This window comes from Lithobates pipiens, unplaced genomic scaffold (genome assembly GCF_037356315.1).
Source record: "Lithobates pipiens isolate NorthernLeopardFrog02 unplaced genomic scaffold, aLitPip1_a1.2 Scaffold_25, whole genome shotgun sequence".
NCBI classification, from domain to species: Eukaryota; Metazoa; Chordata; class Amphibia; order Anura; family Ranidae; genus Lithobates; species Lithobates pipiens.
The window spans coordinates 42,563,985-42,579,566 of NW_027507787.1; the positions used below are offsets into that span (position 1 = coordinate 42,563,985).

Sequence of the window (15,582 nt, forward strand, 5' to 3'; positions counted from 1 at the left end):
GAATAACAATTGCACTATAAGATAGACAGATAGACAGACAGACCGACAGACCGACAGACCGACAGACCGACAGACCGACAGACCGACAGACCGACAGACAGACAGACAGACAGACAGACAGACAGACAGACAGACAGATAGACAGATAGACAGATAGACAGATAGACAGATAGACAGATAGACAGATAGACAGATAGATAGATAGATAGATAGATAGATAGATAGATAGATAGATAGATAGATAGATAGATGGATAGATAGATGGATAGATAGATAGATATCAGTATACAGTAGGTAATTATTGCAGCACACTAAAAGTGTGAAACCCACAGTCTGTTTCTGCCATCTAGTGGATGCTTATTGGCTTTGCAGCTGTCTCTTCCTTTCCTTGCTGGTTGCCAATAGAAATGCAAACAAACAGTGCAGTCTATGTGTGCGTAAAAAGTTTGTAACAACCGAAATGCTGGCAGCTAAAAAGAAATTAAAGAAGAAAACTGTTAAAAAAACATCTTCTGAAGTAACGCAAGCAGAAAAGCCACTGTTTGAATTCACACAGACTCCCAGGCCAGTCCCAGGAGAAAAGGTATGCATAACCTCTCAAAATATTATTCAGTGCTGTTTATAGTATTTAGAAAGAAAAATTTAAATGAGGTGACAATTGTTACAGATTTTTAAAGGGGATCTATGGTCAGGGCATACACTTTCATTTTAAACAATATAATTTTAATAATAAAATAAACAATATATATTTTTTGACAATCCAATATATGGAGTATATATGAGTGCAACCTCCCTGCTGGCCTTCTCTTCCCACAACTTCCTGGATTCTCTGCATGTTTTAGGCTTCATGTACACTACAGCTCTTAAACTTGAGTTTAGGAGCTTTTGACATTTTTTTGCCAAAGCTCCTAAACGCAATTCCATAAAAGCCTATGTGTCCATGTACACATTTTTTTTACCAGATTTTACCAGAGTTTAGGGGCTGCTGTGGTTAGGGGAGATTCAACATCCCTCAACCTCCCTCTCCTGAATGCAGAAGAATTGCCTTCAGGATAGGAACGTTTTGGCTGCCAACCGCAAAACATAGCAAAATCGCAGTAAAATCATGGCACAATTGTGCCATATTTTTTCGTTTTCTCATGGTGACGGTCAAGGTAGGCTATGTGTACATGAAGCCTTAAATGTGTTGGGATGTTCTCAAGTACATTTAGAAATTTCAAGATTATACAGATTAATAGAGTAATAATTCAAATACAATGTGTAAATTAATATATGATTTTGAATGTTGACCATAAATTTGCTTTAATCACTAGACTAGGTACTAATACTGGAAAAAAAAAGTCAACAAAATAGCAAATGATTTGTATAAAGCAGTTCCTAAATAACTAGGAACACAAAGAAGGGTCTCACTCTCAAATCTCCCTATCTTCTTTCTAACCATAACACTAATCTTCTTTATAACTTTCAACCTTAAACTAACCCTCCCTATAATGCTAACACTAATCCTTCCTGTGACCCTAACCTTTACACAAACACCCACAATAAATCTCCCTGTAACTCTAACAATAATCCTCCATTTAACTCTAACCCTTATGCCGCGTACACACGATCGGAATTCCGGCCAGAAAAGGACCGATGAGAGCTTTTCATCGGAAAATGCGACCGTGTGTATGCTCCATCGGAATTTAGCTGTCCGAATTTCCGCCAGCCAAAAATTGATAGCATGTTCTCAATTTTCCCAACGGAAAAACGTTCTATCTGTAATTCCGATCATGTGTATGCAATTCCGACACGCCAAAAATCACGCATGCTCAGATTCAACTACGAGATGGAAGCTATTGGCTACTGGCTATTGAACTTCCTTTTTCTAGTCCTGTCGTACGTGTTGTACGTCACCGCGTTATAAACGATCGGAATTTGATGTGACCGTGTGTATGCAAGACAGCTTGAGCCGAATTCCGTCTGAATTCCGTCGGGAAAACCATCAGAGCTTTTTCCGACGAGAATTCCGATCGTGTGTACGCAGCATTACATTAATCCTCCAATAACCTTAAAACTAATCCTCCCTGTAACCTTAACACAAACCCTCACACTAGCCCACTCTATATCCCTAACATGAATCCTCCCTGTCACCTTAATCTTAACACAAACCCTCACACTAGCCCTCTCTATAACCCTAACATGAATCCTCCCTGTCACCTTATTCTTAACACAAACCCTCACACTAGCCATCTCTATAACCCTAACACTAATTCTCCCTGTAACCTTAACACAAACCCTCACACTAGCCCCTTCTATAACCCTAACACTAATTCTCCCTGTAACCTTAACCTTTACACAAACCCTCACACTAATCCCCTCTATAACCCTAACCTTTTCTCTTTCTTTGCATATTGCTAGAGTATATGGATTGTTTTCACTTTTGATTATTTTCACCTAATTGACTCATTAAAACACCCTGCTGCGTAGCTAGGGGTGGTTGCACTTCACTATTTTAATTTTGCTATTTATCTTGGTGGCAACACAATCTGTGTTAAGCGGCAACTATTCACATGTGCATTAACAAGAGGTAATTTTCACTTTTTTTTAATGATTATTTTGTGTTATTGAATAGTTTTTCATAAAAATGCTTATGCCTATATTTGTGGAAAACAATAAAGTAAAAAGGCCTTGTTTTGTTAATTAACCACTTCAGCACTTCAGCCCCCCAAAGACCAGAGCACTTTTTGCGATTCAGCACTGCGTCGCTTTAACGGAGAATTTTGCGGTCGTGCAACGTGGCTCCCAAACAAAATTGGCGTCCTTTTTTAGCCACAAATAGAGCTTTCTTTTGGTGGTATTTTATCACCTCTGCGGTTTTTATTTTTTGCGCTATAAACATAAAAAGAGCGACCATTTTGAAGTGAGTCCGGTCGTGGGTCCCGCAGACTCAATCGCTGAGGGCATACCCGCGATCGTCTCACGGAGCGGCTGAATGGAGAAATGCCATTGTAAACGGCATTTCCCCGTTCTGCCTAGCAACTAGTGACGCTGATCTCTGCTCCATGTGATTGGAGCAGAGATCAGTGTTCACTAAATGAAAGCCCAGCCCCCCACAGTTAGTAACACACCCCTAGGAACACTTAACCCCTACACTGCCACCCACTGGTTAACCCCTTCACTGCCAGTGTCATTTACACAGGAATCACTGCATTTATATAGCAGTGATTGCTGTATAAATGACAATGGTCCCAAAAATGTGTCAAAAATGTCCGATGTGTCCGCCATAATATCGCTGATCACCGCCATTACTAGTGAAAAAAAAAATAATAAAAATGCTATAAAACTATCCCCTATTTTGTAAACGCTATAACTTTTGCGCAAACCAATCAATAATCGCTTATTGCGATTTTTTTACCAAAAATATGTAGAAGAATACGTATCGGCCTAAACTGAGGGAAAAAAAATAATGCGTTTTTTCAAAATTGTCGCTCTATTTTTTATTGATTGGTTTGCACAAAAGTTATAGCGTCCAAAATAGTTTTATTTTATTTTATTAATATTTATTTTTTTACTAGTAATGGTAGCGATCACTGTCCTGTCACTAGGAAGAATGGGGAAATGCTTGTTTACATCAGCATTTCCCCCTGCTTCCTCTCCATGAGATGATCGCGGGTATCCCCTTGGACATCGAGTCCACGGGACTCATGGAGCTTGTGGTGGCACACACGCACCCACAATGCAATCTTAAAGGGCAACATACAGGTACGTTAATATGCCTGTCTGTGCCATTCTGCCGACGTATATGGCTGTGAGACGGTTTGCAAATAGTTAAAACTTTTATACTAAAAATATTTTTATCAATTTAGCTAAATTAAAATAACATTAACATGGAAGGGAACCTGGTTGTGGAACTCCATAATGACATTCATTATCCTATAATGTTATCTTAGAGTTGCTTATCATTCTATTCTATACTACTGATTCTCTTCTTCATCTCAGCTGTTGGCAGCTCTTCAAGAATGGGGGAATGGACATCAAATAGCTGCCATGTCAAATTCGGTTGAAAATACAGAAACATGGTCATCAACAAAGAACACAAAAGATTTAAGGCTTGTTTTCAAATGTGTAAATTCAAGTAACACTGGGTAAGTGCAATACACAATAAATAAAAGTGTAAATGCACAATAACAACACTTTCAGGACCACAGATTAATTTTGTTTACCTTGAATTAAACTTAAAGAACTCTCATAAGCATTACAAAATTAAACACAGGTCCATAGATTCATGTCTAAATACTATATTGAACTCTCAAATAAAGGAAATCTGCTTTATCCCTGATGGAAGTCTGATTTGTGGGCATAACTAACAATGAGCTTAGTTGCCATTGCCCACTGTTCAGTAGGGCACTTGTGGAAGGGGATATGTTAGCTAGAGGGTTCCAACTAGTTCTTCTATTCTTCCTCTTCGGTCTTTTCATTGTTCACTAGGATGTAGGCAGCCAGGCTGCACAGTGTCATTGGTTGCTAGGACACGGGTAGTTGGGCCGCACAGCATTGATTGCTAGGATGCAGGCAGGCAAGCCACATAGCCTCTTTGGCTTTTGTAGTGCAGGCAGCTGGCCACCTGCACCATGGAAAAAACGTAATTCTGTGCTGTGCTAACTACCTGCATCCTTCTAACCAACTTTGCTGTGCGGAGGAAGTATGAGGCGTGGACTCCTCCACCGCCACTGCCAGTGCCCACTGAAGGAGACACAGCAGGAGGAGAGGACACCACAGCAAGGTAAGTGCCGGTCCGGACCTCCCGTGGAGAATGGGGGGAGGGGGTTTGATGGGACAGTGAGGATGCATTTGATGGGACAGTGAGGTTGCATTTGATGGGACACGGTGTGGCTGCATTTGATGGGACACAGTGTGGCTGCATTTGATGGGACACAGTGTGGCTGCATTTGATGGGAAACAGGCTGCATTTAAAGGGACACAGTGACATGGCATTTGATGGGACAGTGTGGCTGCATTTGATGGGACACAGGCTGCATTTGATGGGACAGTGAGGTTGCATTTGATGGGACACAGTGAGGCTGAATTTGATGGGACAGTGAAGCTGCATTTGATGTGACAGTGAGGCTGCATTTGATGGGGCACAGACTGCATTTGATGGGACAGTGAGACTCCATTTGATGGGACAGTGAGGCTGCATTTGATGGGACAGTGAGGCTGCATTTGACGGGACACAGTGAGGCTGCATTTGATGGGACAGTGAGGCTGCATTTGATGGAACACAGTGAAGCTGCATTTGGTGGGACACAGTGAGGCTGCATTTGATGGGACAGTGAGGCTGCATTTAATGGGACAGTGAAGCTGCTTTTGATGGGACACAGAGAGGCTGAATTTGATGGGACACAATGAAGCCTTGTTTGATGGAACAGTGAGACTGCGTTTGATGGGACAGCGAGGCTGCATTTGATGGGACAGTGACACTGCATTTGATGTGACACAGTGAGGCTGCATTTTATGTGACAGTGAGGCTGCATTTGATGGGACAGTGAGGCTGCATTTGATGGGACAGTGAGGCTGCTTTGATGGGACAGTGAGGCTGCATTTGATGGGACAGTGAGACTGCTTTGATGGGACAGTGAGGCTGCATTTGATGGGACGCAGTGAGGCTGCATTTGATGGTACACAATGTGGCTGCATTTGATGGGACACAATGTGGCTGCATTTGATGGGACAGTGAGACTGCATTTGATGGGACAGTGAGGCTGCATTGGATGGGACAGTGAGACTGCATTTGATGGGACACAGTGAGGCTGCATTTGATGGGACACCGTGAGGCTGCATTTGATGGGACACCGTGAGGCTGCATTTGATGGGACAGTGAGGCTGCATTTGATGAGACACAGTAAGGCTGCATTTGATGGGACAGTGAGGTTGCATTTGATAAAACACAGTGAGGCTGCATTTGATGGAACACAGTGAAGCTGCATTTGGTGGGACACAGTGAGGCTGCATTTAATGGGACAGTGAAGCTGCTTTTGATGGGACACAGAGAGGCTGAATTTGATGGGACACAATGAAGCCTTGTTTGATGGGACAGTGAGACTGCATTTGGTGGGACAGTGAGACTGCATTTCATGTGACACAGTAAGGCTGCATTTTATGGGACAGTGAGACTGCATTTGATGGGACAGTGAGGCTGCATTTCATGGGACAGTGAGACTGCTTTAATGGGACAGTGAGGCTGCATTTGATGGGACAGTGAGACTGCTTTGATGGGACAGTGAGGCTGCATGTGATGGGACAGTGAGACTGCATTTGATGGGACGCAGTGAGGCTGCATTTGATGGGACACAATGAGGCTGCATTTGATGGGACAGTGAGACTGCATTTGATGGGACAGTGAGGCTGCATTGGATGGGAAAGTGAGACTGCATTTGATGAGACACAGTAAGGCTGCATTTGATGGGACAGTGAGGCTGAATTTGATGGGACAGTGAGGTTGCATTTGATAAAACACAGTGAGGCTGCATTTGATGGGCACAGTGGCTGCATAAGATGGGCACAGTGGCTGCATAAGATGGACACATTAGCTGTATTTGATGGGGCACTGTACCAGCATTTGATGGCACAGTGGGAGTATTTGATATGGCACAGCGGCTGCATTTGATGGGCACAGTGGCTGTGTTGATGGAACGGTGACGGCAATTGATGAGCACAGTGGCTGCGTTTGATGGGCACAGTGGCTGCATAAGATGGGCACAGTGGCTGCATAAGATGGGCACATTAGCTGTATTTGATGGGGCACAGTGGCAGCATTTGATGACACAGTGGCAGTATTTGATGGCACAGTGGGAGCATTTGATATGGCACAGCAGCTGCGTTTGATGGGCACAGTGGCTGTGTTGATGGCACAGTGGCGGCAATTGATGGGCACAGTGGCTGCGTTTGATGGGCACAGTGGCTGCATTTGATGGGCACGGTGGCTGCATTTGATGGGCACGGTGGCTGCATTTGATGGGCACAGTAGCTGCATTGTACAGATATATCTCATAAAGTTAGATGTAATTTGGATCGTAATACTGTCATTTCATTTTTTGGCACTGTTCATTGTTATTATTAAACATAAATCAGTCTAGTAAAGTGTGTTAGTGAGTCCACCTAGGTTCTGAAAAGCTCTAGGTATGCCTTATCATTGTATATTCATGGAGTTTGCATGTTCGTTCTGTGATTGTGTGTGTTTCTTTGAGGTATTTCAGTTTCTTCACACACTCCAAAGACATGCTGGAAGACTAATTGGCTCCTGTCTAAATTGGCCCAAGTCTGTGTGTACAAACTCACAATGCACATGTGTTATCACATTCTGCATACCAGGTCCAGGCTGAGAAATTAAGGAGAGCTACAAAAAGACCCGATGACCTACCTTGTAAAAAATGTGCCAAGAAAATTCAGTGGAAAAGGCTCCTAAGTGTATCAGACTTGGTACCCAGGGAGCTCATCAAAGTCACATAATATTTAAGCCGGTTACACACTATGGGGGTTATTTATGAAAATCAAATCCACTTTGCACTGCAAGTGCACTTGAAAGTACATTTGGAAGTGCAGTGGCTCTAAATCTTATGAGTAGATCTGAAATAAGTGGAAGCTCTGCTGATTTTATCATCCAATCATGTGCAAGCTAAAATGCTGTTTTTTATTTTCCTTGCATGTCCATCTCAGATCTACAGTGACTTTACTTACAAGTGCACTTGCAGTGCAAAGTGGATTTTCTTTTAGTAAATAACACCCTATGAGTTTTTTTTTTTTTCATTCAATCCAGCTGGTCTGAACTGCTGTACTAACTATGCAAAGTTAGTACAGCAATCTCTCCTGCTGAGCTGTTGTGTTCTGCCAGGGGGACAGCCCCTCGCCGGCACACTCCGATAAGCACTCCCTGCCATTGGCCCGAGAGCACTGATCGAGAGACGGTCAGCTGCTGGTTTTCCTGACAGAACCTGGCCAAATGGTCGGCTTCTATCGGACAGGGTGGCATACACACGAACCGAATGTCGGGTTTTTTTTCTCTTAATTTGCAGGGATTTCCTCTTACTACTGCCTGATTTGGCTATGGGACAGGAAGTGGAGGTAAAATTCCCTTATGGGATACAGATTGCAAAAATAAAATACTGACAGGGATTATAACCTTCCCTACTCTTTAAAAAAAAAAAAAAAAGTTTTACCTATAGTTCTACTTTAATTTTGCCTTCCTCATTTACTCCTCTGCATTTTGCTAAAATGACAACATTTCACCAAACTTTCAGTGAAATAAAAACTCTCAATTTTTCTTATCCCGAGAAACCACATGGTGGCCTCATTCCCTTTGATATTCTTAGCTGCACCCTTTTCTCTGTTCAGAATCAGTACCTGACAGAGGTTAGAACCCTTATTGAGTTATACTGTACATACAGCATGTACAAATTATATGTATGTACAACTCTCAGAAGAGGTCGCCTAATGTATATTATTAGTATTTATTTTAAGTATTATTATTAAAAGTAGTTATAATAGTTTTAGTAGTTGAAGTAGCAGTGTTATAATTAAAAGATCTCAGTTACATATTCTTTTCTTCCCTCTAAACATTATAGGAAAGGTGATTGGATTTTTCTATTAGTAATCTCAGTGACGTTTTCCTAAAACTAATCACGCTTCTTTTCTATCTTAGATTTCTTAATGAAACTGAAGTGCACAATGCTCTAGAGTTACTTGGATTAGTAGTTAATGATGGAGGAAAAGAGCACACAAGGAAATTCATGGAATCAAACAATGAGTAAGTGATGGGAATGTGCAATGTTTAATACAACATTAAGCAAGCTCACCTAAAAAGAAAGTTTTACCAAATTGTCTGCCTGCTCCCAGATTCACCAGTGGGATTCCCCACTGACAGCAGAATGTAAACAAACAATGCCGACTTTAAAAATAAAAAAAAACATTGTCAATCCATACCGGGCCCTTTGGGTCTGTTATGGATTTTGAGGGGAACCCCACACTAAAATTGAAAAATAAACCTGTGGGGTGCCCCCCAAAATACATACCAGAACCTTATCTAAGCATGCAGCCCAGCAGACCAAGAAGGGGGGGGGGGGGGTGAGCCCCTCTTCTGAACAATACCAGGCCACATGCCCTCAACATGGGGGTGCCTTTGGGCAGGGGGATTCTGCCCAAAAACACCTTGTCCCTGTGCTAGAGAGGACATGGGCCTCTTTCCCACAACTCTATCCCAGTGGTTGTGTGGGTCTGCAGGCAGGGGGCCTATGGAAATCTGGAAGCCCCAGAACCCCCCCCCCCCCCCCCATGTGAATGAGTATAGTACTTCTACTCATTTACCAAAAAAGTGTCAAAAATAAATAAAAACACAAACACAGTTTTTGACAAGTCCTTATATAAGAATGTATATAAAACAAAAACAAAAAACACAAAAAAATGTCCCCAGAAGTAAATCCGGCATCAATCACGATGGACGCCCACTGCCGACCCGAAAAACAAAAAAACAAAAAAAGACTCTGCCCCTTTGTTTATCTATGTCAGTGGAAACTGAAGCTGAGTCAGTCGCCAGGAGGCAAGCATCATGTGAGGACCTCTTTTTTTGCTTTTTTGCTTTTTTTTTTCAAGTCAGGGGTGGGCGTGCATCATGATTGATGTTGAATTTTCTTCTGGGGACATTTTTTTTCTTTTTTTTAATAATGGACTTGTCAAAAACTGTGTTTGTGTCTTTATTTATTTTTGACACTTTCTTGGTAAATTATTATTATTTTTTTTCTTCAGGTCATCGGCTGGTGTTGATCTTGATTGACGATGGATTTACTACAGAGGACATAGTCCCACAACCACCAGCCAGGGTTGTGAGGAACAGGCCTTTGTCCTCATCAACATGGGGAAAATGTGCTTTGGGGGAAGCCCCCAGCCCTAAAGCACCCCTCACATGGTGAGTGCATGTAGTCTGGTATGGTTCGGAGTGGGGGGGGGGGGGGGGGGGCGTTCGCTCATCCCCCTATTTCCTGACCTGCCAGGCTGCATGCTCGGATAAGGGTCCAGTATGTATTTTGAAGGGGATCCCACACCATTTAAAAAAATAAATTTGCTGTGGGGTTATCTTAGTATCCATACCAGACTCGGGTGGGGGGGGGGGCTGTTATGGATGGTGGGGGGCCCTCATGCCATTTTTTTTTTTCATTTTTAAAGCCAGCATTGTTTGCTTACATTCTGCTTTCAGTGGGGAATCCTGTTAACAGCAAATAAGTCATGGCTGTTATGGACACAGCCACCGGCTGGATGACCCTTAACAACCAGCTATTATCTAATCATTTGGAATCATTAATTTTATTCAGATGCTTTAACCACTTGCTTACTGGGCACTTAAACCCCCCTCAGTCCCAGACCAATTTTCAGCTTTCAGCGCTGATGCACTTTGAGTGACAATTACGCGGTCATACAACACTGTACCCAAATGAAATTTTTATCATTTTTTTCCCACAAATAGAGCTTTCTTTTGGTGGTATTTAGTTACAGCTCGGAGTTTTATTTTTTGCTAAACAAACAAAAAAAGATGCAAAAAAAAAAAAAAAAAATCATGTTTTAATAGTTTGTTATAAAATTTTGCAAACGGGTCATTTTTCTCCTTCATTGAAGTGCGCTGATTAGGCGGCACTGATAGGCTGCATTGGTGGGCACTGATGGGCTGCATTGGTGGGCACTGATGGGCTGCATTGGTGGGCACTGATAGGCTGCACTGGTGCACTGATAGGCATAGTTAAGGCGGCACTAATAGGCACAGATAAGGCGGCACCGATGGGCACAGATAAGGCGGCACTGATGGGCAAAGATGGGCACAGATAAGATGGCACGGATGGGTGGCACGGATAAGTGGCACGGATGGGTGGCACGGATGGGCACTGATAGGTACCACAGATAGATGGGACTGATGGGCACTGATAGGTGGCACTGATAGGTGGCTCTGATAGGTGGCACTGCTGGGCACTGATGGGCGGCACTGCTGGGCACTGATGGGTGGCACTGCTGGGCACTGATGGGCGGCACTGGGGTGCAGCACCTTTGAGGCAGATTTTGGGTGGCACTGTGGGTGGCACTGTGGGTGGCACTGTGGGCACTGCTGGGTGGCACTGTGGGCACTGCTGGGTGGCACTGTGGGCACTATGGGCACTGCTGGGTGGCACTGACAGGGGGGCACTTACTTTATTTCAGGATGGCACTGCGGGTGGCAGGTGGGCACTGGCAGGGGGCAGGTGTCCGCTTGAATTGCTGGCCGTGATCGGGACTGATGTCCCGAACACGGCCGCCGGCGATCGGCTTTTTTTTTTCCTCCTCGCGCTGTCAGCGCGAGGAGGAATACTAGCCGATTACCGGCTCCGTTTTATCACATGATCAGCTGTCATTGGCTGACAGCTGATCACGTGATAAGGGGTCGGGATCGACCCCTTACACGGATCGGTGATCAGGCGAGTCTCACGGACTCGCCGATCACAGAGCGCGCCGCGCGCGCCCCTCAGGGGGCGCGCAGGCCGCTCGTAACCGGGACGACGTCAATAGACGTAGTCTCGGCAATCTAGGTCCGCGCTAATGCCGTCATTCGGCAATAGCGCGGTACCCAAGTGGTTAAACATCCAAATGAAACAAATTAATTTTGTTGTTGCGTTAATATTTATTTTGAATTCGTTGACATTTGTTACTGTTGTAATTCAGAAATTGGGTTACATCCAAATCTCCAAATAACGAAAATGTTGTTCAAATTCAAAATCTAGAACAAAAACCGACAGTCTAAATCCAAGTCATGTTGCTGGTAGGTAGCTTAATTGCCTTCATACAGTAGGAACTGGTAGTGCATAAGTGTCAAATCAAGCAGTATTCTCACCTGTTGTATTATATTTTATACTGTAATTCCCTTTTCCCACTGCAGCACTTGAATATTAGAAAAAGTGAAGAATATATAATAATATTAAGTCTGTCTTTTGCAATTATTTGTTACTTTACACTACACATTTCTGCTTTTCCACTCATCTGTGGGAGGAATAATGAATGTATACCAGTGGCGGAACTACCACCATAGCGACCCGTGCGGTCGCTATGGGGCCCGCAGTTGAGGAGGGCCCGGTGAGCGAGTGGCGGGTGAGCCGCCGAGCTGCCTGTCCGCTCGGCGCTCGTACAGTTACACTGACTGTACGAGCGGACGCAGCCGGGTGACTCGGTGGCGGCAGGGGGGGCGGGGGGTTGGGGAAGGCTCAGTGGGAGGCCAATCAGCGGGTGGTGGGCAGAGATGACATCATCTCTCACTGCCCGGCGCCCGCCCTGCAAACTGCCAGCTCCGCCCTCACTGTGCAGGCAGCAGAGAGATTACATCATTCCCCCCTTAGCAGGAAAGTGACAATCCGCAACTTGTGGCAGGTGATGTGGCAAATGGACAATCCTCAACGTGTGGCAAGTCACGTGGCAAGTGGGCAATCCGCAAAGTGTGGCAGGTGACGTGGCAAGTGGACAATCCGCATAATGTGGCAGGTCACGTGGCAAGTGGATAATCCCCAATGGGTGGCAGGTCACGTGGCAAGTGGACAATCCGCAATGTGTGGCAGGTCACGTGGCAAGTGGACGATCCGCAATGTGTGGCAGGTAAAGTGGCAAGTGAACAATCCGCAATGTGTGGCAGGTGACATGGCAAGTGGACAATCTCCAGTGTGTGGCAGGTGACGTGGCAAATGGACAATCTGCAATGGGTGGCAGGTGATGTGGCAAGTGGACAATCCGCAATGGGTGGCAGGTCACGTGGCAAGTGGACAATCCGCAATGTGTGGCAGGTAACGTGACAAGTGGACAATCCGCAATGTGTGACAGGTCACGTGGCAAGTGGACAATCCGCAATGTGTGGCAGGTGACGTGGCAAATGGACAATCTGCAATGGGTGGCAGGTGATGTGGCAAGTGGACAATCCGCAATGGGTGGCAGGTGATGTGGCAAGTGGACAATCCACAATGTGTGACAGGTCACGTGGCAAGTGGACAATCCCCAATGTGTGGAAATGGGTGGCAGGTGATGTGGCAAGTGGACAATCCACAATGGGTGGCAGGTCATGTGGCAAGTGAACAATCTGCAAAGTGTGACAGTTGACGTGGCAAGTGGACAATCCGCAATGTGTGACAGGTTACGTGGCAAGTGGACAATCCGCAATGTGTGGCAGGTGATGTGGCAAGTGAACAATCTGCAATGTGTGACAGGTCACGTGGAAAGTGGACAATCCGCAATGTGTGGCAAGTGATGTGGCAAGTGGACAATCCGCAATGTGTGGCAGGTCACGTGGCAAGTGGACATTTCCCAATGTGTGGCAGGTAACGTGGCAAGTGGACAATCCACAATGGGTGGCAGGTGACATGGAAAGTGGACAATTTGCAACGTGTAGCAAGTGACAATCTGCAACTTGTGGCAAGTAGACAATCTGCAATGAGTGGCAGGTGATGTGGCAAGTGGACAATCCGCAATGTGTGACATGTGGATAATCAACAACTTGTGACAAGTGACAATCTGCATCTGGTGGCAGGTGACACACTCAGGGCTCCCACTAATTCTGCATTATGCTGAGTGGAACCATTTCATTTTCTATAACAATGTAATAATAGAAATAATGTGTTTCAATCATCCTGACACCATAGCACAAATGGTGCCATGATAATTGAAGTGCCAACATCAGCCATTGCCCCAATAAATTGCCCCCAAAAAATATTTTCTATCAGTACCCCTCCCGAGACTAGACTCTGGATCCGCCCCTGGGTGAGGGGCGGCCCATACAACATCTTGCTATGGGGCCCTGTGATTTCTAGTTAGGCCCCTGATGTATACCCAGTAATTCCACGTATAAAAGTAGCATGTGAGTTCTCATATTCCTCTCAAAATGCAGTACTTGGTCCTGAACTGCCAATCACTAGACGCAAACACTGTCACATAATGGACTTTAACCCTGTGTAAACTCAAACACGACTGTGCTCACACGGGGTTTAAATCTCAACACTTCCTTGGGCAAATGGAAAGGCAGGAAGCATGGCGAAGGTAAGTATTAGTGTGTAGGCTGGTAGATTTCTGCTTAAGGATTGCTCCTCTTCCAGGTAGAATGTTGGTGTGGGGTGCCCCTTTACAAAGTAGGAGGAACTTTGGAGATGAAGGAGATTGTCTGAAGCCATAGGACAGGTAAGGGGTTCAAGGCTTGCTCTCCCCTTTGGGGGAGGTTCAATGGGGTACATTGCCCTTATCTAATGGGAAGTGGAGAAGTGGAGCATGGACTTATTACAGGTTGTGAGTACCTCATTTCTCCCTCACAGTTAAGCAGATTCAGTGATATGATTAACTGACGTATGCTAAACTGCTATTATTTGGAAAACATTATGCCATGATTTGAAACCTTGTATTACCAATGAAATAGACCGTACTGTGAAATTTGTGATCGGTGAAAGAAGGTTTGCTGTATCAAAGAGCCTCAGACAGAGTACAGCCAATGCCTGGGGGAATGAAAATATATATATACTAGTGCAAGTTTGTTCGGCTCTGGAGTGGGTGGTGATGGAGGAAAAGGAGTCCTCTACCTGATGTGAGAGAATAGTTCCTCATGACTGGACAAGCCATGTTCCATGAGCCCCTGGTGGAGTTTGTGATCTTCTATCTAGACCATGAGTGAAATATAGGCCTATGTGAGATTTCTCCAGATGTGAAGGGGTTAATGTGTGCAGTGACCAGGAGGATGCAGAGGAAAGGTCTAGGATCAGAATCCATGTACGTGAACAGTATGTTGTTTGGGCTGAACATAAGGTGATGTACTGTATGCCCTGTATTTTCAGATGGGACCCAGCTGCATATGTTGGCCACATAGAAAGAAGCTGGTTAGGTATGAAGGGTGTCTCTCTCAACAGAACTTATTTCTTTGTTGTCCTGTGAAGAAAAACAAAGTTAAAGTTGTTTTAAAGCATAAACATTGTTTACCTCACTGGATCCAGCTCTGTGCCTGTCTGCAGCAGCTCTCTCCTCTCACTTTTCAGTCTCACAGGCCATTGGCTCCAGCTACTGTTAGCCAAATCCTGTGTAGATGAAGCTGGGGGTGGGGACGAGCAGCTCTTTCTGTGTTAATGGACATAGGCAGCGCGGCTTAGGGTTTTGCCCACAGGTGTGCCACAAAAGGAAACTGCTTTCTATAGTGGCTCACCAAAAAGTGGAGGATCCAGGAGGACCAGCAGAGGGCCCAAGAAGAGGAGGTTCAGGGCCACTCCATTTCTATTTCACAGAGCAGGTAAGTCTATACCTGTTTGTAATTTTATAAAATAATTGTAATTACAATCACTTAAAAGTGGAACTCAGGTCAATTAAATTTCACTTTATCAACCACGTAAGGACCAGCCGCTGCAATTATACTGCGGCAAGTTGGCTTCCCTGTGCAAATTGCTGTAACTGTACGTCGGCCGCTTTAAGACCACTAGGGGGCGTGATGATGGAGCCGATTTGTGTGCCCAGCGGCCGCAATGTCCACCAAGCACCCGATATCGCTCCTGAGAGAGACACAACGGAGATCTCTCAATGTAA

The 15,582-nt window shown here is 44.7% G+C and overlaps 1 protein-coding gene across 1 annotated transcript in view; it reads left to right on the plus strand.

Annotated features, from left to right (window-relative positions):
* Nucleotides 1-307: 307 nt before the first annotated feature.
* LOC143930233 (uncharacterized) overlaps nucleotides 308-15,582 on the plus strand; it is a 43,175-nt gene continuing 27,900 nt past the window's right edge. The window contains exons 1-3 of the mRNA XM_077454374.1: nucleotides 308-583; nucleotides 3,982-4,127; nucleotides 8,681-8,785. Of these exons, the coding sequence (XP_077310500.1) occupies nucleotides 461-583; nucleotides 3,982-4,127; nucleotides 8,681-8,785 (374 nt within the window). The 5' untranslated portion in view covers nucleotides 308-460. The remainder of the gene's footprint in view (nucleotides 584-3,981; nucleotides 4,128-8,680; nucleotides 8,786-15,582) is intronic.